At 42.8% G+C, this 21,203-nt stretch overlaps 1 protein-coding gene and 1 long non-coding RNA gene across 2 annotated transcripts in view; both read left to right on the plus strand.

The window, feature by feature from the left end:
• Positions 1-8,813, plus strand: part of arhgap35a (Rho GTPase activating protein 35a) — a 64,186-nt gene extending 55,373 nt beyond the window's left edge. The window contains exons 5-7 of the mRNA XM_084950944.1: positions 537-668; positions 2,217-2,322; positions 4,744-8,813. Coding sequence (XP_084807070.1) covers positions 537-668; positions 2,217-2,322; positions 4,744-5,215 — 710 coding nt within the window. The 3' untranslated portion in view covers positions 5,216-8,813. The remainder of the gene's footprint in view (positions 1-536; positions 669-2,216; positions 2,323-4,743) is intronic.
• Positions 8,814-10,287: 1,474 nt separating this feature from the next.
• Positions 10,288-18,742, plus strand: LOC146373753 (uncharacterized). Its single transcript, XR_014802312.1, has 4 exons — positions 10,288-12,812; positions 12,910-13,050; positions 16,171-16,251; positions 18,240-18,742. It is a non-coding gene; the product is annotated as an uncharacterized LOC146373753 (long non-coding RNA).
• Positions 18,743-21,203: the final 2,461 nt, after the last annotated feature.

Consider the following 21,203-nt stretch of genomic DNA (forward strand, 5'->3'; position numbering starts at 1 on the left):
TCACCCATTCACACACACATTCACACACTGGCAATGGCAAGCTACATTGTAGCCACAGCTGCCCTGGGGCGCACTGACAGAGGCGAGGCTGCCGGACACTGGCGCCACCGGGCCCTCTGACCACCACCAGTAGGCAAACATGGGGTTAGTATCTTGCCCAAGGATATTTGGCATGCAGCCAGGAGACAGCCTGGGATCGAACCACCTGCTCTGCCACCTGAGCTACAGCCACCCATATTACTCTTTCCCTGCAGCAGAGGGGGACTAAATAATGAGGAAAACGATAAATATTTATGCATCCCTACGTGGTACCTTTTTGTTCACTGTCCTCAAATGTATTAAATTGCCTTCTTTTACTTGTGTGGTCCAGGGATAAAGCATTGATCTCATGATACCGGCGTGATGACTAGATGAAATTAGAAGAGTTATTTTTTTCTTATACATTCTATGCATGCACAGTTGTGATGTATATATTTGGCATACATCTGTCTTGCATTTAAAATGTCGAATTTCCCTTTCATTTTTTTCCCCCTCAGACCACAGCCTCGATCTGGTGGAGAAAGACTTCACCATCAACACAGTGGCAGGTGCCATGAAGGCCTTCTTCTCTGAGCTACCTGACCCTCTGGTGCCCTACAGCATGCAGACAGAGCTGGTGGAGGCCTTCAGTAAGTCCTGGGGCTGTGGGGACGGTGAGGTTGAGGCATGTGTGGGGAATTCTGCACTAAAACCCGAGGATGGATTGGATTTTGCCTGAAATCCTTTCCCCTTCATTGTAACTTTTCTTTAACCTAACAAGCAATACTCCTGCAATCCAAATCCACCCATGGGGAGAATTGGATTTGTCACTTGGTAAAGGGTTGGAAACGGGAGGAGGAGAAATGGATGGAGGGGAGAAATGGATGGAGGGGAGAATATTTAAGGCTTTGAGAAGGAGGATGCGGGGCTGATTGCGCAGCGTGATGAGGGATGCAGGAGCACTAGGGTCTGGATGAAGTCATGAGAAAATATGTTAGATAAACGAGAGTGCCCCTGCCCTCTCCACAGCCTCGCTTTTTCTCTTTGTGTCCTGTAATCTGTCAGAATGGAGATTTAAAGCATAGCTTAGTCTTGCATCACGCCAGAGAGATTTAACCCTGGGCCGTGAGGCTGCTGTCACTCACCGAGCTCTGCATCCCATGTCTTTGAGTGTGCGTGTGTTTGTTTTCTAACGCCCCCAGCATGACCTTTCAGTCGTGACAGAGACCTGATAAAGCTCCTGCAGTCTGTACCACAATAGAGGAAAAGAAGTGAGGGTGAAAGAAGAAGAAAAATTATGGTAGAGTTGGAGATGAGAAAGGCGTCATTTGTGGAAAATAGCAAATTGGGGTTAGCAGAGAGGTGGAGAAAAAGGCGACGGAGAGAAAAGCTGGTGGGTGGATTTTTGGTGGATATTGTCATGGTGACATTACTTTAAATAAGCTGTAAGAAACTTGAGTTAAGTTTTGATCGCTCGTGATGGATGTAGAGCGGGAGGAAACTGTGACTGTGTAAAGTCGTTCGGTCCCAGATCTGTTTTTGATCCGCACTGACCTCATTGTGGGAATACAAACTCAGATTGTGCGATTGTAAATCATGTTTGTGATGTGCAGGAGAACATCTGCTGTTTCTCGCTGCTGCTCTCTGCCTCACTCTCACACACACACACACACACACACACACACACACACACACACAAACTCCCGCACTCTCAATGGACTGTGTTAGCCGGTGACGTCAGTTTGTCTGACTCACTCCTCACTGCCATCAGGCTTAACACACCCTGAGTGTGTGTGTGTGTTGCTGTAAGCTGCAGGACACTGTAATGGGTGTATGCATGGTGTATTTCTGCTGCAGTGTGTGCGGTCCTTGTCCAATGTTTTTTTTTTTTTAAATATTATTTTTATGAATCTAGTCTGGAGTCCGTTCAAATATTTTTGTTTTTGTCAAGGAGAAAATTTTATATTAGGATTAAATCAATGTGTCCTGCACAGACCTCTGCTTTTAGAGCTGAAATTGCCTCCCCTATGCTCTTCAAGCTCTCTGCTATTCAGTTGTGCTCTCCCCATCCCTTCCTAATCTTTCTTTACTCTCCACTCGCTCTCCCCTGACATCTTCTCCTCAGATTCCTCTAATCTTGTCTTTCAGCCACTTTTCTCCCTCCTGCTAACCTCCCGTCTCTCTTTGCCACCATTCAGAGATCAACGACAGGGAGCAGCGCTTCCAGACGATGAAGGATGTTCTGCGCCGCTTCCCTAAGGAGAATTATGAGGTCTTCAAATATGTCATCAGCCACTTGAACAAGTGAGTGAACGGTGGGGGTCAGAGATGGCTTCTGGCGACTGTGCTGACTACACCACTGGTCAGACAGTCAAGTGACCCAAGGGTGATATCAGTGTGATGAGCTTACTGATGAACAGAGGTTTTACTCAGTCTGAGAAATGATCGTCATTAATGCCGTGGTCACGTTATCTCTATTTTGAAATGGATGGTAGTGGATGTTACATTTTAATTTATGTAATAAATGAATAATTCTGTTATCAGCATGTGTCAGGAAAACTGAAACCTGAATTCAAAAGTGTATATAAAATAGTGGCCATCGACCTGAGGGCCTAACCCCCTCTAAAGGTGACAGGATGATTAAATAAAAAAGAAGGGGCATATCAGTTATTAAAAAAATAAGGTTATTTTACAGTTTGGGCTTTCTTTATCTTATCAAGAGACAGTTTCACCTCTACATGGTTGTAAATTGAGAGACTCTTGAACTTCACATCATAAGAAAAAAAACGTAATTATATTCTGTGAGATTCTAAACTCAAAATTTGTGAAACACGCTCATGCTCTGAAGGACCTTATCAGATCCTGGGCCAATTCAAGATTTAAGACATAAAATAAAACACCAGGGCTCTAGAGTGCGACCAATTTGGTCGCAAATGCGACCAAATTTTTCAGTGGTGCGACTAAAAAAAATATTTGGTTGCACCTGTGCGACCAACTGTTCGGGTAACAAAAAAAAAAAAAAAAAAAAAAAAAATCTGCAACCTTCCCTGTGGTCAACAACAGACACATTTTGCCCCTATCGTGGACTAAACCAATCAGAGATAGTAAGGGGCGGGACCTCTCTGATTGGCCGTGGTCCAGTTGAAAGTGCAGGTGGAAGTGGGAGGTGAGTAGCTTGAATAAAGCGATATCAATTCATTAAATCCTGAATCGACTTTTAAATATAACTGTGTTTTTCCAGAAACGCCAGATTCTCAGATTAAAGCTCACAAAACCATTTCAACAACAACCAAACAGCAAATGAGAGCAGGTACACGGATTCCACACAAAGACGTAAACACAGAGCAGAACCGATGCATCAGAATCAACTTTGTCTTTCTCGGCTTTCTCACCCGACGGCCCGTAGACGGACACGCTGTCGGAGCTTAGCGATTCTGATGCGTCCGGTCCGCGCTGTGATTACGTCTTTTTGCGCTGATTCTGAGCTGCAGGTTTTGTTTCTCTCCAACCAAAATTCACCGAGCCAGCAGCAAAAGAAGCAGCAAACTGCGCTTCACATATAATCAATGTCGTCATGAATTTTGCTGTTTTGCTTCCACGACTATTAAAATCACACTCCATGCACAGCTAGCTCTCTCTCTATCTCTCTCTGTACTTCAAGAACAGTTTCCCGTCTCCAATCTCTGTTTTCTGTATTATTCATTCGCTTATTACCCACCAGTCTACCGTTGTTTACAGCGCTGTCGGCTGCTGTCTTTTTCCTTTTCTTTTTCTTTTTTCCACTTAAATGACCTCGGACAAGAAAGCCTATTTTTTCTGTTGTTCAATACTGAAGAAATTTAAACTTTATATGCAGAACATTGTAGAATATTTTTAAGGTTATCTGCTATAAAAAGCCAGACCAGGAAAATCTCCTTCATGTTTTTCTGTGTTTTATTCTCAGTTACTTTCACACAAAGGCATCTGCTGTGATGTTCACAATTCTGATGAAGTCAGTACTGATAAATGATCAGAATTATAATATTTCTGACTGTCTGAGGCTAAGTTGAATCGAATCGGGACTTTGAAAACCGGAATTGAATGGATTATAGAAATCAGTGATGATACCCAGCCCTAGTGAGCAGCCTGGGCACGACAGAAGTGGATGTAGCTGTAATAGGAAAAGAACTATTGCTAACTTTTCTGTTAAGTTAAGGCCTGATCCTTCTGAAATTCATAGCCAGTGCTCTGACACGGTGTCATCAATCTTTGAATGCTGAAAAAGCACAGTGTATCCAGAAAAACACATTATATTATATAAATTATTATAAAATTTGTGTGCGCCTAACTTTTGTGCCGGTACGCCTAACTTCTTAAAGTTAGGCGTACCGGTACGCCCATGGCAAAAAGTTAGTCTAGAGCCCTGAACACTGATTTTGATTAGGTACATGTGCATAACCAATGTCACCATGTTCCTGTTGACAGTGGTGTGATGTTGTCGATGCAACCTAGCGAAGTGAAGCAATGTCATTCCTTTACATAAACAAATAATAATGTGTGCAATCTGTTCACTGGAACTGTGTTGGTTTGTTTTTATGTATGATTTATGTTTGTTTTCAAAATAATGAGAGTTTTTTTCTAGAAACTTTGAGTTTTATCAAAAATGTTTCCTACAGATATTTTGGGGGGGGGAATAGCCTGCCGACAATGATCATATAATTTCACTTCTTTCTTTCTGTTTTCCAGGGTGAGCCAGAACAACAAGATGAACTTGATGACCAGTGAGAACTTGTCCATCTGTTTCTGGCCCACGCTCATGAGACCAGACTTCACCACCATGGATGCTCTGACTGCTACCCGCACCTACCAGACAATCATCGAGAGCTTCATCCAACAGTGTGCATACTTCTTCTACAATCAGCCACTGGCTGACGGCCTCCCTGGCTCCCCCACAGCTACGCTCTCCGGAGGAGGAACCTCTGCCTACTCCTGCATGGCTGGAGGCTACTCATCCTCACCAGCTCCGTCCCCAACTCCCTACGTCCTCCCTGCCACTCCACCTGTTATTCCTCACTATGGGCCTCCTATCCACCATCATTCCCATCAGCATCAGTCCCCATCCCATTCCCCGCCTCCTACTCCCCAGTCGCCGCTCCCGGCCCTGCTGCCGCCCTCCTTGCACCCGCATCACCCCCCGACAGAGCAACACACACTGTGAATCAGGGATCAAGGGAAAGCGGAGGGGGAAAAAAGCAGAAGGATAACAAGATTCAGTTTAAAGGTTTCAGAATGAGAGATTTTGAAGTTTTGGGAACGATGTGAAGGAGATGAATTGAAGTAGGAAGTTGGGAGAGAGCGAGTGAGATGCAGTATGTACAGGGAGAAGAAGGGGGGCATTTATTTCAGCCTTCAGTGCTTTCAGAAAAACGGACACACAGAAGCCAGGAAGGAGAAACACTGAGGCGCCTTTGAACTGACAGTATGATCTTTCTCCCTCCCTGCCACTTTATCCCTTTCTGTCTCTCAATCTCACTTCATCTAGATCTGCCCTCCTTGCCTTATAGCAAATCTACAGACAAACAGGCGAATGAAGAGTCAGATGTATCAGTAATTGTTAAAGGGACTCAGGGAGGGACTAAGAAGTAAATTACAAGGGTGAATGTGTAGTCCTTTATGTTGGGATAGCGTACACACAACCATGCACTTAATGCAAACACCCAGTGGCCAGTGTGCCTCCAACAGCCATTCTCCTCAGTCCCTTAGCTTCTGATTGTGCTGGGAAATTTGGTGGCCTGCACACGTTTGGTTTTTCATTTTTTTTGTTTTTTCTGCAAATCAATCCACCTGCTGTATGTAATTGGAGGCTGCATCTGAGACAAAGTGGATCAGAGAGCCTGAACACACACATTTGTTTCTTTCACCACTGTACAGAGGACTTGAGCAAGAGACACGAGTTGCTGCTCACCCAACAGGATGTTCTCCTCGATCACAAATTCCTATCTGTCAACCCTTTACTCAGCCACACACACACACACACACACACACACACACACACACAGACTAAATCAGTTTTAGTTGAGGCAGTACACCAAGCACATTAAAAAAAAAAAAAAAAAAAAAAAATCTCACCCGACTGGATCTACTGGGCAGCAACTTAGAGCAAAGGATTGTGGGCACTGTGCTGTCTATGCATTTTTGGGAAGGCTCCTCCCACTCTCTGTCACTTTGAACTTCATCCTCATGCTCTGTTCTTGTAAACACATAAGCAAACAGCTTAAAATGTGATTATTTTATTTTATTTGGTGAAAGCCTTCAGTCAACGTTCCCATTACCACTGTCCCCATTTGTTTTTATTATGTTGTTCATTTATGAAAAATCCCAGCCGAACTGGCAACTAGTGTAATGTGTGGCTGGCTGGCTGGCTGCTTCCCTGAGCACACCTGTATCCCTGACGTTTTGTTGAAATTCCCTGCATTAGACAGAGAGTGGAAATAATTCCAGGTTTGGATCCCCGCCTGTCATGTTTCTTCTTTCACGCTGTGGTGGATTCACGAGTGAGCTGGTGCTGCAGTTTTCATACCAAGGACCTTGTTCATAAAGCACTTTTCTGAGCACTTTTAAGGCACATTTTAAATTGGAGCTGCCATGACATGACAGCCACTGTTCACTTTATTGTCAGTCCACCCTACTGTCTCTTTCTGAGAGCACACCACTGACATCTAGAGGAAGAAATGGGTATTGCAGTTGCTTCCACTGCTGCATGGGCGTAGCATCCTTCTCCTACTGTGGTTTGTGTTGCTTCAGATTCTCTCTTAGGTGCAATTGTCAAGTAGGTTAAACTTAAGTGTAAAATTATAAATTAAGCAACTGTGGCAGTTTTAAATCTGGTAAAAATCAGTTGAGATTACATAGATCCTGACAGTGGAACCGCAAAGCATGTGGCCACATTGCAGTTGGTTAAGCATGCAGTGAATGAAATTGCCTTTGTGTCTTTAGTTGTTAGTCCCCTGTGGGCACCGACTCAACATTCAGCCCTTTGTAAAGGAGTTCATTCCACTACCCAGAAGTTATTTCAGAGAAAGAATATGAAGCCTTAGAGACTGAGGCACAATGTAGCATTACAGGCAAGAAATAAGAGCTGGAAGTAAGGCTCAAGCCTTGAGAGGTGGGAGGCTTTTTATCCTTGGAAATTATTGGTAACCGCTGCTCTAGGCCCCAGCGTGTTGTCCTCTCATGAGACAGTGTTTAGAGACATGTCTCTAAAACAAAGATTAAAACCTGCTCTTGGTGGACGCAAAATGTAATTTGCAAGAGTGCAACCACTACGCCAAACTCCCTCCATCGTGACTGTTACGCCGCCGCTTCCCCTCGTCATTTGCTGTCCAAGAGAGACAGTTGGGTCCGGGAGAGACAGCAGACAGAACAGACAGTCCATTCATCCGTCTGCATGACTCGAATGAATTCCTCTGCTCACAGCCTGCTGTTACCGTAGAAACCAGCAAGATGGGGCTCGAGGAGAATTGCTGAGCTCCGATCGAAGCAGGTTTTGCAGTGTGTGTGCATTCATGCACGTGCTTTGAGTTTGAGTAAGAATGTGAAGTTATGCGTGTTAATGTTAAGCAGATGCTCACTAAGGTCACCTGCTCTGTTTGACACTAAATTGCATCTTTGTGCATCTCTCTCTCTCTCTGCCCAAAGATATAAGAAAAAAACATTCAGCCAGTCACTGAACTCTTAAAGGAGCTTTTATCAGTCCACACTACCTATTTACTGCGTGTGTGTGAGTGTATGTACAGTTTGTGTGTAAGAGTGTGTGTTTGAGCAGGTCGGAGCTAACATGCTAGCAAGCGTTGCTTGGCAAATGGCCAGACACCAGTGTGATCCCACCAAACGTGAAGGAGAGGAATGCAGCTCCTCGCGCGGTCATTACCCCACTGTGTAACCCTGTTAGCTCGTCCAGATTACACACACTGATCCTCAGTGAAAGTGTGAGAGAGAATGGGGAGGGGGGAGCGAGAGGGAGGGAAGACAGACAGCAAACTGGTGAATGGGATCTTTATTTGGGAGACGGAGGGAAGGAGGAGGGGTGACCACTGGTACTTGTGTGTGAACGCCGGCCAGTGGCGTTCCCTGTGTATATCAATGTGTTAATACTGAACTGACTGTGAGGCAGCCAAAGACTGGAGGGGGAAAAAAAGGGTTGAGTGAGAGATGGGAAGCAAAAGTGACAGTTTAGGAGAACATTGGATAATTAAAAAAATTGAAAATGTGACTTTGGTTGAGCGATAATTTGTGGCTGCATTGCTTTCCTTTTTCTTAGTTTTTTTTTCTTTTTTGCAACAATGGTGACAGATGTCTGTTAAGTTAAATTCAGAAACAAGCAAAGCTATATTCAAATGGTTGTTTATTGGTATGTTAGGGGGTCTAACACTTTTCCCTTTAGTCAGTGGTGATAGAGAAAGTTTCTTTTTATGGTTTATTTTATTAATTAAAAAAAAGAAGCATTTTTAACAATTTCTTGATGAACGATTGAGAGACCAGCCCAGTATAGTGCATGATTTCTTCCGGACCAAGGAAGTGGGCTCCACCACTCTCACTATTTAAGAGATAATAAAAAAAAATATTAAGAAATGATGGGGGGTGGGGTGGAAATGATACAAAAATAAATAAATGAAGTACTGTAAACTGAAATGATAACATCAAACAAAAAAAAACTCATTATTTACTGAGTATGGTAATTTGTCTCAATGGGAATGGTGTATACAGCAAGGCCTTATGTGATCTGTATCATAGTTAATAAATCAAATCTTGTAAAACTCTCGTCTCCTGTGTCTCTTTATCGGTTTAGTTACATCATGTGTTAGGAAACCCCAAGCTACCATAACAGCCCAGATATTTCAACTGGTGAATCCTCTCTTAATAAAGCTTTGTCGTAAGAAATGAAAAAAATAAAAACGGTGTCATAGAAATTAATTCTATTAACTACAGACTGTGGTAAATATTTACAATCATTAATAGCTCTCAGTGACCAAGAAGGTGTGTGATTGGTCAAATGCAGTTATGGGTGTACTTGTGTCCAGATGGTGTTTGGGTTATTTCTGTCAACATTTTAAAGCCTTAAAGTGGTAAAACTGACTATTAGTTTATTCACATAACACCATAGGGATAAATCATAAGAAGAAATTCCAATCTAAAAATAATGTCATTCAGTTTGAAACAGAGGTAATGCTCACGTTTCATCTATTTTTGTAGGCTGTTGGATAATTATGGTGGGGCTCAACAAAAATGCTGCTTTATTTAAATGGGGTATTTGAACAAAGCTGTAGTTAAAGGAGGAAGGAAGGAAGCTGACGACTAAACCAGTGGATATTAAGTGAGCTGGTAGTTTACCTGTCTATGTCTGCAAGTGTTGTGATTTGATTCCAAAGAGAGCTATGATCACCACAGAAAAGTGGTCTCGTGAACTGAAGCTAAATATGAATCTAGTGCACCTTTATAAAGACAGACAGTGCTGTTATAAACATAAAAACACCAGCAAATGTTTATACAAGAAATGTCAGGATGGAGAAAAGATGGAGTCTTTTATAGGAGACAGCTTTTTGGTATATTATAATGCAGTTTAGCAGAAGTATACTTATACCATGGGCTAAAAAAAAAAAGTTTAGTTTCACACAAATCTTTGTACCACAGTTTGATGCTCTGCTCTTTCTGCACACTGCTGAGGGACACTTAAGTCACAGGGGGACGGGGACAAGGTCACAGCAGCCCACAGGACCTTCCTGGATCCTGTGAGAGCGGCCCAAGAGAGGCTCGGTCTGTGCCATTTCAGGGTGATGTAAGAACTCTGGTCCCTGTGTGGCCGATGTGAAGGCCTCACTGCCATTTCATGGTGCCCTCATCTGACCTTTTCATTGAGTCAAACCAAAGGAAATCCATGTCCATGACCTTTGTGGTGCATCGCTCCATTCTGGCACAGTAAGAAAAAAAAAGAGCAGCTGATTAGGAATGAAAAGGGCAGGCCTGTGTGCACACAGGACACACGACCCATGAACTCTAACCTTTAAGAAGCACCATGAGGGAGAGAGTGCTCTGGGATGTGATTGGAAGTCAAATATGGGGACTGTCAACATTGCTTGACAAGCCAATGTTGCGTTCACGGAGATTTGCACGGTTTCGAACCCAACCTTTGCCTTTTCTTTACTCGGCTGCACTGATCTAATGTTCCACTTTGTTTTAGTAAAGCGATCCTCCTCCTCTTCCTTACGCATACGCAAGCGCACCACTAGGAGGCTGACTTGTCTCACGCTACCAACCATCCACCTCTCTGCTTACTGTATCTGGGTAAACGAAGCAAAAGCAGTGAGCGCGGATCTAATTGATTGTGTCAAGATTTGGATGTCAGCGGTGAGAAGGCACTTTAATCCCGCGCTCGCAGCGAGATGGATGCGAGAAACGAGCATCTGAAGACTTTTCTCACTGACTTCCTCTCTCACAGTCTGAAGTTGGGGGAGGAAACAGGTTTGACTAAACTCCAGAGATTGTGAGAGGAGAGGGAGGCGGTGGCGGGAGAGGGGTGCTCAGCAAAGTAAGCCTCGGAATAAAGACAAAAGAACTTAATTTAAAGTCATTGTTAGTCTGCGTTAGAGACGTGATGCTTTTTCCGCGCGGCGCATTGGCCTAAAAGTTCTGAGGCAGAAGGAAAAGATTGTGGATGGGGATGAGGAGGAGGAGGAAGGCGACATATATGGAGAAAAGAGACTGGTCTTATGATAAGTCGAGGCACGTATCTCCGCTCAACCGTGTCTTTCTGGGCTCGGAGCGCGCAGCTGCGGCGGCGGGTATTGAATTCAGATGCGACCTGTCTCTCCGCTCGGGCCGCTACAGGTGGAAATGCTCTTATCAATACAGACTGTCCGAGCCTGACTGCGGCCCGATCCGTCTCATTGATGATTTTAGGTGCCCCTGCCCTGCCTCTCCTCCCCGAGGAGCCCAATTGATTAATGTCTGGGTCACAGTGGTATTTCCATATTGATACCTCGATTGATGATGGCGCTTCAGGAACAAGCCATATTGACCAGCTGAAGAGTGATACGTTTCAAACTGTTTGGCGGACGTATTTATGTGTAATGGGTATAACGTGGGTGGAAGCGGAGGATATCCATGATGTGCAAATGTGTATATATGACCCATTCATGCTGATTATCCTGTGTGTATGTGTGGCGCATGGAGGGGGGAAATCAATATTCCCACAATAAAAAACAGCCTGTTATAGCTACTCTTACTGCCAGTACTTATAAAGGATTGATAAGTGAGTAAAATGTAGTGTGTATGAGATGAGCTAAGAGATCAGATCCTATAAATATCTATTACATTTTCACTGATCATAGAACAATGAGGAAAACATATTAGGATACATGGGATATGTTGATTAAAAAACATTCAAATGTCTGAAAGTAAGTCAAAGTTCTGTGTGCATGCTAGCATACATTTAATTAGCTTTTTATGAAATGAGGATCTACTTAATGTAAATGTCTGCTAAGACAACTCTGGGCTTCCTGAGAGGGATTTAATATGCATTCATGCACTTAACAACTTTTTGCATATCATATCACAGTCAAAGTGACCACAGGCCAGGGAGGCCAGGGTCACACAAAGGGGCCCTTCAAAAAAAAACGGCTTATAAGGGGTGACATTAAATTTTTATAACTCCAAATGTTGCCTCAAGTTAGGTTTAACTCCAATCAGCAGCATTTGTCTGCTACAAAAGAAGAAGGCGGTGAAAAAAACACGTGCCAATCAGTAATTTGATAAATGGCTTATTACAGCTAGATGAGACAGCTAACCAAGCTTCAAATAAGCTAAATCATCTGTGCCCAATTTGTAAGTGCATCTTTAAGAGAGGCAGGGATCACTTAGAGGGAAACCAGGGAACACTGAAAGAAGAAGCAACAGCTGTCACGCGGTTACAGTGCTACAAAATGTCATGAAGCCCGGTACAAGTTTTGTTGCCACATTTTGCCTTTCTGAATTTCCTTCGCCCCATGTTTACACGGCTTTGCCCTTGCAGCTGTGTGATCATATTCCTGCGATTCCACCATGTTTTTCCAAAAGTGGCTATTTTTTTTGTTTTTTTTCTTCATCGTGCCAAGAGCACGCACCTCATAATACAGAACAACTCCGCCGAGGGCCCGGAGTTGTGAACCCAATTTTGCAGACGCCCTAATTTAAAACATAGGGAGACAACAACGTGATTCTGTGAGGCTTGTTCTGCTTGTTGTAGAGATTACTTTGGAGGCAGAGGGCATTGTGTGAAGATGATAGTCAGTGAGGAATTTAAAAAAAAGCATTGGGCAGAACTGATCCTACTTTATACTTTAAGGGTCAGTGGTCGAAACAGGCGCTCAGCCTTCAGGTCCTTGTGACAAGGATCAGGGGCCCCAATGTATATCTGCTGATTACATCTCCTGAAGTGGAAAAAATGCAAATAATAAATGTATGAGCAACGTGCTTGTTTTTTTACTTGATTAATTATGCCGTTTAATTCCAGATCCACCACGCTGCTCCACCGTATAATTTCCCAGTGGTCTTGGCTGTTTCTTCTCTCACATGCGCTCTCTCCTTTTTTCTTCATTGCAAAATGAATCATGGATCCAACCGTCTGTACCCGGGGGAGAGCGGCGAGCTGGCGAACGGGCTGACCAATCATGAGCATCAGAGGCAGACACACAGACGCACGGAGCCTTTTGTTGTGCGCCACGCTCATTGAGTTAGAAGACAACTACGGATTTGGCCGGAAGAAAATTAAAAGATGGAGTGTAAGGAGACCAAATAGCCGACTTCATCCAAGTTCGTCGATCTGTTTTCTCTATTTTGTTACATTAACTCTCCTCCTCCTTCCTCTGTACTTTCCAGCTTATCCAATCAGGCTGACCAGTATGTGTTTATTAGAGTGGGTGGTGGGGTTTCAGTGCCATTCATAATGTCACCTGGTGAGCCGAATGCTCTTCTATTCCCAGCCTGGCCAACCTTCTTTCAGCCTCTTGACAGTTCCAGGTTAGCCCTTTTTCCTCTCTTCCTTGCCCCTCCTCTTCTCTTCCCTCCAGCTTTCCTCTCCAGCTCTCCCAGGGGCCCCACTGAGAATACTGCTCAGATCCAGGCCTCTGAGCCCCAAAGCCGGTCCTAATCCTCTGCATCGATCGTCCTGAGAATTTCCTCCCCAGCACAGCAGGGCCCGCTCACCGGCACTCACACTCCTCGACCCTGAACAGGCAGCACTTTATGGGTAGACACATGGAAAAGGCGCACTGCCTTTGTCTTCTCAGCAGATGGGTCTTGTTGATGCTATGTGTGTTATTAGGCGGTTATGGCAGGCTGTGCTTTGCTCCTGGGAGAACTGATGCTGCTGCCTCTCCAAATTCAGTTAGACTTGTCTGTGACTGGCTTGATGAACTCTCTGTATCTCAAACTGAAACATCTATACTGTTTTCTGACTGCAAGTTGTGTTCCAGTCAGAAATGATTCAAAAGTGAGTCAGAAGGGATTTCCAACTACAAATACACCCGGAGGAAGTATAGCATGAAAGTAAAAGACATCCAATTTCATTTGTTTGGACAAACACATATCATGCTTCCTTATTCACAAAGGGTTGCCAACACAGGTAGCTCTGCATATTAATTTGACAGATTTTTATGCTGGATGCACTTCCTGAGGCAACTCTAAAGAAATTTGTGTCTCCTCCCAGCCACGAACCGAGGCTCTTTCATTGGTTAGGCAAATGTGTAAACCACTACACTGTGGAGCCACATCCTCATAGATCCACTGTGGAGCCACATCCTCATAGATCCACTGTGGAGCCACATCCTCATAGATCCACTGTCTACTGATAAATGTAGTAAACACAAATGAGGCATAACTTTTTTTGTTGTGCAGTATTTTCATAATTTCAGCAAATGATAAAGATAAATAATAATAGACAAATAATAAGGATCAGTCACAATGAGAGATAAAGTATACCTCAACATTTAGATGACAAAGATTTGAAACTCAGAGAGTTTCAGGGGCCCTCCTTAAAACTGAGGTCTCTGTGCTGTTCTTTTTGATACTGGGGTTTGTGGTATCATCACATTAACAACTAAACAGACCTTTAAGATCTTTAGATAAAAAAAAAAAAGATTATAAGTTCAATGTTGGAAATCTACATGTATTATCTATCTCTAAGTGGCCTGGCTAATTTATTGAAATTTGCTTTCTCCAAAGAAATTCATTCCAAGAACAGGCTTCTTAACACAAAAAGAACCCCTAAATTTCATCTCAGGATCAGCATGTAGCTACATGAACGAGATTATGCACAATTCAACTGGAAAGGGTGCGTACCAAGAAAAGAATTCTTTGTTCAAGTAGGAGCATTGCACCTGTTTGTCCGTTGACCATGTAGGCAAACCAGAATACTTGGAGGAATGCGTGCTAGAGAGATGAATCAAAGATAGAGTTGTTCAGTCATAGTAGCAGTAGACATGTTTGGTACAGATCAAAGAACAGCATTTCAGGAGAAGAACCCAATAACAGCTATGAATCATGGTAGTGGAAATGCTGTGCTTTAGGGTTGCTTCACTGCCTCAGGGACTGGTAAAAAGGAAGTATAGGCAAGAAACCCTTTAGATATCTCGCAACTAAAGGGATTTGTATTAAGGAGTGGTTAAAAAAAATTCAGTGCCAGAGACTGGTGGGAAAAATACCTTCAAAAAGTGACTTCTGACCACTAGTGTACTTGCATGTCATTTTTAGGCGTGGGTCAAATCTGTCCAAATATGTTCAAGACTCCCACTATTTGCAAATGAAACTGCATTTTAATGGAGGCAGTTGGAAAGACTATAAATTAGCTTGCCTAATGATGTGTACAGGTTTGACAGACCACTGAACAAAAACACTGTAGACTATACGAGTAGAAAACGTATACATAATCAACTGTGGTGTCACTGCTGTCATCTGTAAGGGCAGTGGGGTTAGATCTGACTTGAATGTTGGGAAACACTGTGTTAGCAACACCAGATAAGTTTGAACGGTGCAGTTCATTGCTGGAAACAGCTACACTTTGAGGAATTTAAAACATAGATCTCCTGGCATAGGGATAGACCGTATTTTCATGCGCAAAGATGGAGTAATGGAAGGTGGTGCATGCTATACAACTCTGCTGGAAGATGAGAAAGTATCATTGCTAGAGGCCTCCTGGGAAAGCTCCCAACCAACAGTCTATCCTGCGTAACATACTTGTTCATAATTTATTTACGCGGAAAGCTTCCCCTGGACTCTGCTGTGTGTCTTTTTACTGCAAGTGTCGAGGTTTTCGAGAGGTATTTTCCTGTATTTCTGTGCTCTCGTGAACAAGACCAGCAAGGCTATGTATCCAGTGAAATAGTAGATGATTAGACCTCATGCTTTATTAACACATTTGCTGTGTGGCTGGCATGCTAACTTCATCCCAATCATGAATGAGAGAGGGAAAATCTGGAACATTTGGCCCTCGTCAAAATTTGACTCCCTGGGCCAGTTAGAGAATCACTTTCTATACTGGCATTTAACACCAAGTACAGATGGTAATGTATCAATACTCTTTTTAACGGGGCTCAGAGCCACATTGGTGAATCAGCCCGAGGAATATATCTGGCAATATCAGTTTGCAGCCCTTCTTGGGTAAATAATTTCTGTTCAATTGGGGTTTGGTACATTCTCACAATATACTGCAGAGTCATCTTTAATCTGCATTTGGATTTTATTGATAGGGTTATAAAGTATTTAACAGTTACCTTTACCCTCTCTGCCCATTGTCTTCTCCTGCTTTTTTTTCTTATTCACTAGCCTGTTTTTCTGCCTGAACTGACCGAAGACCCTTAGCCTTCACACTCATGGTCACACACCCTATTTTGCTAGTATTTCCCTCTATCTCTTTACACCCGTCTATACTTTAGCGCTCCGCTCTTTCCTCTCATATGGTTCCTTTCCTGCCCTTTCCTGGCATCTGCTTCCTTCCCTCCTGTACTCTCTTCCCATTTTACCCTTGCTCTTCTTGCTCTCCTCTTGTCCGCTCCCTCCCACCCTGCCTTCTCTCCACTCTCCCTCTTTCTCTTTATTAATTTATTGGGTTGTTATTCTCCTTGCCTGGCTCTGCTAATGAAGGCAGGATGCAGATGAGGGCGAAGGTCATCTCCGCAGCGATCGACCCCACCGCCCTGCAGCATGGCACTCTGACTGGCACAGGTCAGTGGCAGCTGTCAATCAAAATGCACGCATGCGTGCACCCATTCACGTGCACACAAGCACTCACACACACTACCACTAAAATAAATTCACACATAAAGATAACAGCTATGTTGTATGACAGTTAACAATTTATAATTACCCCTCCAAAATCAGATACCATTAGAAGGTAATTTTACAGCAGTGGTCTTTGACACATTCTTATGAAACAGTATCTTTATTTTAGGTGATTTGTTTGTGGTCTCAGACTTAAATTTTAATACGTTTCAGGCCTTTAAAACATAGAATATCACTCGGAAAACTTATTAGTGAAAAGTGGGATGTACTCAAACCACTCCACAAACTAACCAAACCTTTGGACTCAAAAAGATCAGAAGTGTAAATGAGCATCTCTAAACATCATCACAACCTTAATAAAGGTAGGATTTATTTAACTAATATATTTCTCACTGAAATTCTCACTATTCTGACTTCAAACTTTTATCTATGTTTGCTGAAATGAAACACCAGCTACATGTCAGCTGTTTCTGCACAGAAGGAAAAATAATGCACGATCTGGTCTGTTGTCTCAGATATTCATGTTTCTCGGAGAATAAAATGTATCCACTTTTTTAATTTTCCGAATTTCACTGGTTCAGTATTTCACTTTTGTCTTAGGTGTACCTTGTGCTTGATGCTAGCAACTGAATGTTAGCCTGCTAACATGCTAATGTAGCGCAAAAATGCTGAACCTAGCCACTCAGGCCTACACACTGACAACACATCTGGGAACCACCGCTCACTAGAGTGAAATGTGTATTTCCTTGCTGATTGTGAGGGGTTGCTGGAGACTGCTGGCAGTTACTATGAAATGACTTGCTTCAGCCTCAGTCATGCAGGCTTAGAAACTGGTCAGCAACCTCATGGTAACCACTGTTTGCTAGCCGGTTTGGTGGTTGTGGGATGTTGTTTGGGTGCCCTGGTGTGAAGCTGATTGCAAAGATGTAAACAGTACTACACGGAAAACCTCATTGCGATTGCTTTAGTTGCTAATTGGTCACTTCAAATGCCTGTGGTTTATATGGAAGAAGTCTGCAAACTGCTCTTTTAGCTGTATTCAAATTTTAAAAATTGCAACCCAAACCAGAAACAGAGTCCAATTATTCACTCGCATGTTGTGACTTTTGAAATTTATCAGTTGGAGCAGCAAGGCACAACTTTTGCTTTCAATGCAAATTTGTTCTTCCAATTCTAATTTTTTTTTAATCTTAATTTAAAATTTCACTATAGCTTAGAGAGTAAATGAATGTTTACAGACAAGTTGGCATCTTCCATGCACGTACAGGTGACCACTGCAATCTGCTAGCAACGAACCCAATTTCAAGGAGGTTTTTGGTAAAACGTCTTTATTCCAATCAAATTCATTGAATGACATTCAAATATATCTTAAAGATATACATTTAAATATAAATATGTATAGATGCAGATATAAATGTAAATATAAAGTTCTTTATGTGGCAGAAAAATAGGTGTGGCTGTTAGGTAATGAACAAGGAATCTCTTGGGGTGTGTTGTAGTGTCTGGCACTGGGATTCTGTGGGCTTTTTAGGCGGGGCATTCATGGAATGGGGCTGCTCTGGCTCTAGAGAATTTATGGGCTGGATCACTACCTTTAGGTCTTTGCCAAGGCGCTGACCCAATGCCATGACAAAAACCATGCATCACTGCGAAAACCTGGGCAGTCATGCAGGTTGTGTTGTCCTGCAATGGGATGCTATTTTGTGGCGGTGGTGTTGCTATTGGGGATTTACATGTGGTGTGCATCTGTGTTTAAGTGTTTAGTTCATGTCAAAGTAACATTCATGAATGCCATGAATACCCAAGTCATCCCAGGAGAATATTGTGTTATATTAAGATTATTAATTTTATTCACTTTGTGGTTTTTGATCATGCAAAGATACTCACATGATCTTTCACTTAACACAGCTCATACATCTTTGCCTCCACAGGTTGACGTGTTACACCCCTGTTAAAGTGCCTAATCCTCGCCCTGCTGTTCATTGGCCTTGACATTGTGAAGACCTTTGGACTGCTGCTCCACGAAATTCTATATCTGAGCACTCCGAAGCATTTACAACCCCTGCTCTTCATCACACCATGTCAGGAGGCTGTGCGTATGTGTGTTTGTAGATGCACTCTGTGTTCAGACATCTTGTATGCATGTCAGTGTTGTTCATTGTTATTGTTGTGGGTTTATTTGTGTGCTCAGCCATGTTCTTGACTGTGTTCACCTGCATCTGGGCTCCTGTGAATGTGCATGAGTGTACAGCTATCACAAACACACGCACACACCCAAAACACGGACACACACACACACATATCTCTATTAGCAGTATAGTAGTGTTAACAGTGTTCTGCCATGCGTGAACCTCCCCACCTTTCCCTCATATCTATGCAAAGCTGGGGTCCTGTCAATCAGTCACCTTGGTGACATAGAGCCCCACCTCCCCAATTAGAGCTGACAGGGCAGGATTAGGAGGGGGGCGGGCCCCCACCGACCTGCCTACGTGTCAATCACGCGCCGGGCATCCACACGCCTGTTTACTGTCAGATCCCATCTCCGTCTGTCAGACTGCATGGCAACCGTCGCCCAGGGAGGAGAGGAGGAGGGTTGTGGGAGAAGGAGAGGGGGGGAGGAGGAGATCTGATCGGAATTAACTATGCTTCTCCCCACAGACCGGCCGTGCTTTTAATTCATGAAAGGGATGAGAGGAAAGTGGGAAGAGAGAGGGAGTGACGGAAGGAGGAGAGCATTTAAAACCCAGAGCAGGGCCTTCTTTAGAAGTTTTCAGAGTGATGTTTCTTCTCTCCCTGACAATCACTTTTCTCACCCCAACTCTTCCACTCGTCTTTCTCCCAGACTTCTTCACTCAGCGATACCTTAGTGGCGATATTGTTGTAAAAGTGTTGTTTTTTTTACCCCGGCTGTTTGTAATTCACCCAAATGGGTGTTCGTATTTTTCGACTCAGAGAGTTAAGGTCAATTTTATTTAGTTCTGTACATGCTGATGCAAATTTGTGTCTCTGTTTCAGTACATGTCTTGGGGTTAGGGTCCTGCCTACACACCTACAGTAAGTGAATACATAATGCAATTCTGCTCCTCAGATTGTGTGCTCTAAAGCAGCGTCACGCATTTAGAGTTGACACAATGCTAATGAGTGTGTGTTTGTGTGGCTCTCTGTTCACTTGGCTGTGTATATTTCTTCTTTTTTGGGTCTCTGGTGGTGACCTACCTTTGACCTTGTTGCCCTTACTCTAATCCTTTAGCAAATGAGGACTGTTTAGGGCTAAAGAGGGGGTTTGAGGGTCTGCATCAAGACACTGTTTTAGGATTAGAGGAGCAGAGTGAAGGTCTTGGGGGTTATTAGGATAGAAGTAGAGGGAAACAATAGATTGTATTGGAGGAGGAGGAAGGATATTATCAGCACTGTGCCCGTCACTAACGTTTTTATATCTCACACAACAAAGCTGTGTTTCTGACTCCCTCATTTTTGTTTATGTGTCAGTTAGCAGAATCAAAATGTGCTTAATTCCTTTCAGTCAAATTTTTAAAAAGTTACAGCATCATTCAGAATACTCTTTTTCTGGTATAGAGAGCTCCAATATGGGCCCACTTTTCAACAACTTTCACCTATTCACTTATAGTCAACATTCCTAACACGATTCATATATTTCCATATGAGCTTAACCTATTTTTGCTTGACTAGAACATTTTGTACACTAAAAAAAGCATTATTCCTTATTATTACAGTATTATTACATTATTTCATGTCATTGACTGCCATATTGTTCTTGTAATCATGCTTGTGTGAACTGCTGCTAGTATGCATCATGAAAATGTGATCATATTTAGGCCAAAATTAATTTAAAAAATTAACTCTTCACCGTACTGCAAACACATCTCTGGCATATCTCAGCTAACTTCCCATAACTCATAGACCATAAGTTTGGCATCAGTTTTTTTTTAATTATATTCAGTGGAGATTGGATCTGTTAAAAACAACTTCACATTTTTCATCTTGACATCGCCTGTCACCTGTTGGTTTGTGGGTGCACGTTGCAGCCTCAACTTTAATTCACTAGCACTGTCACAGTTTGCACAGCAAAATGCTTTTTGCAAACTATATGTGGCCACTGCACACACTCACACACGAGTGGCACAGAAAGCCATATTATTTATCGAGGTAATTCCATTTAAAATAATTCACAAGACATATAAGCTCTAAACTTGATCCACTTTTAAGTTCAGTGAAAAAAGATTTTGGCATCCACCTGCCACTTAAAGGGGCAAATAATTATTTGTCAAATTTAAAACATTTATAAAATAAATTACCCTCCTTTATAAGTGTTATGAATGGAAAAAAAATAGCCATGGGAATGAAAACATGGTTTTTGTAATTTGCTTTTAACCTGCTTATTTCTGCTCAGAGGTATTTGAACATTTGTGGTAATAGTCTGTGTGAGCATTTGGGGATCTGCAGTTTGTGGCTCCTCTGCATTGACCCAAGAAGGTTGCTGCTTGGTTTCTGCACTCTCTTTCACTCTGCAAAAAAATAAATAAATAAATAAATATATGTATACATATATCTCAGATATATTCAGGGTGAATTAACAAATGCTTATTTTGAAGAAACTGTTTGTCAGCTATCATGCCATGTGCTGCTGACAGGCATAGATGCATCCTGTCATTTGCGCCGATAACCGTATGCTCTCGGTGTTTGTTGGTAGCAGGCGTATATGGGTTAAACATGTTTGTGTGTGTCTGTGTGCGTGTGTGTGTTTGCATTTGAGATGCGTTGCAGGGTTGTGTCTGAGATGCAGCTCAGGTGTCTGTTGGTGTCTGTTGAACGACCTCGCTGCAGGGAACAGGCTATCAGGCTGAGATGGAGGCTATCATGTTAATTACTTTACA

This window comes from Perissodus microlepis, chromosome 14 (assembly GCF_051167445.1).
Source record: "Perissodus microlepis isolate ML-2025 ecotype Zambia chromosome 14, ASM5116744v1, whole genome shotgun sequence".
Classification (NCBI taxonomy): Eukaryota; Metazoa; Chordata; class Actinopteri; order Cichliformes; family Cichlidae; genus Perissodus; species Perissodus microlepis.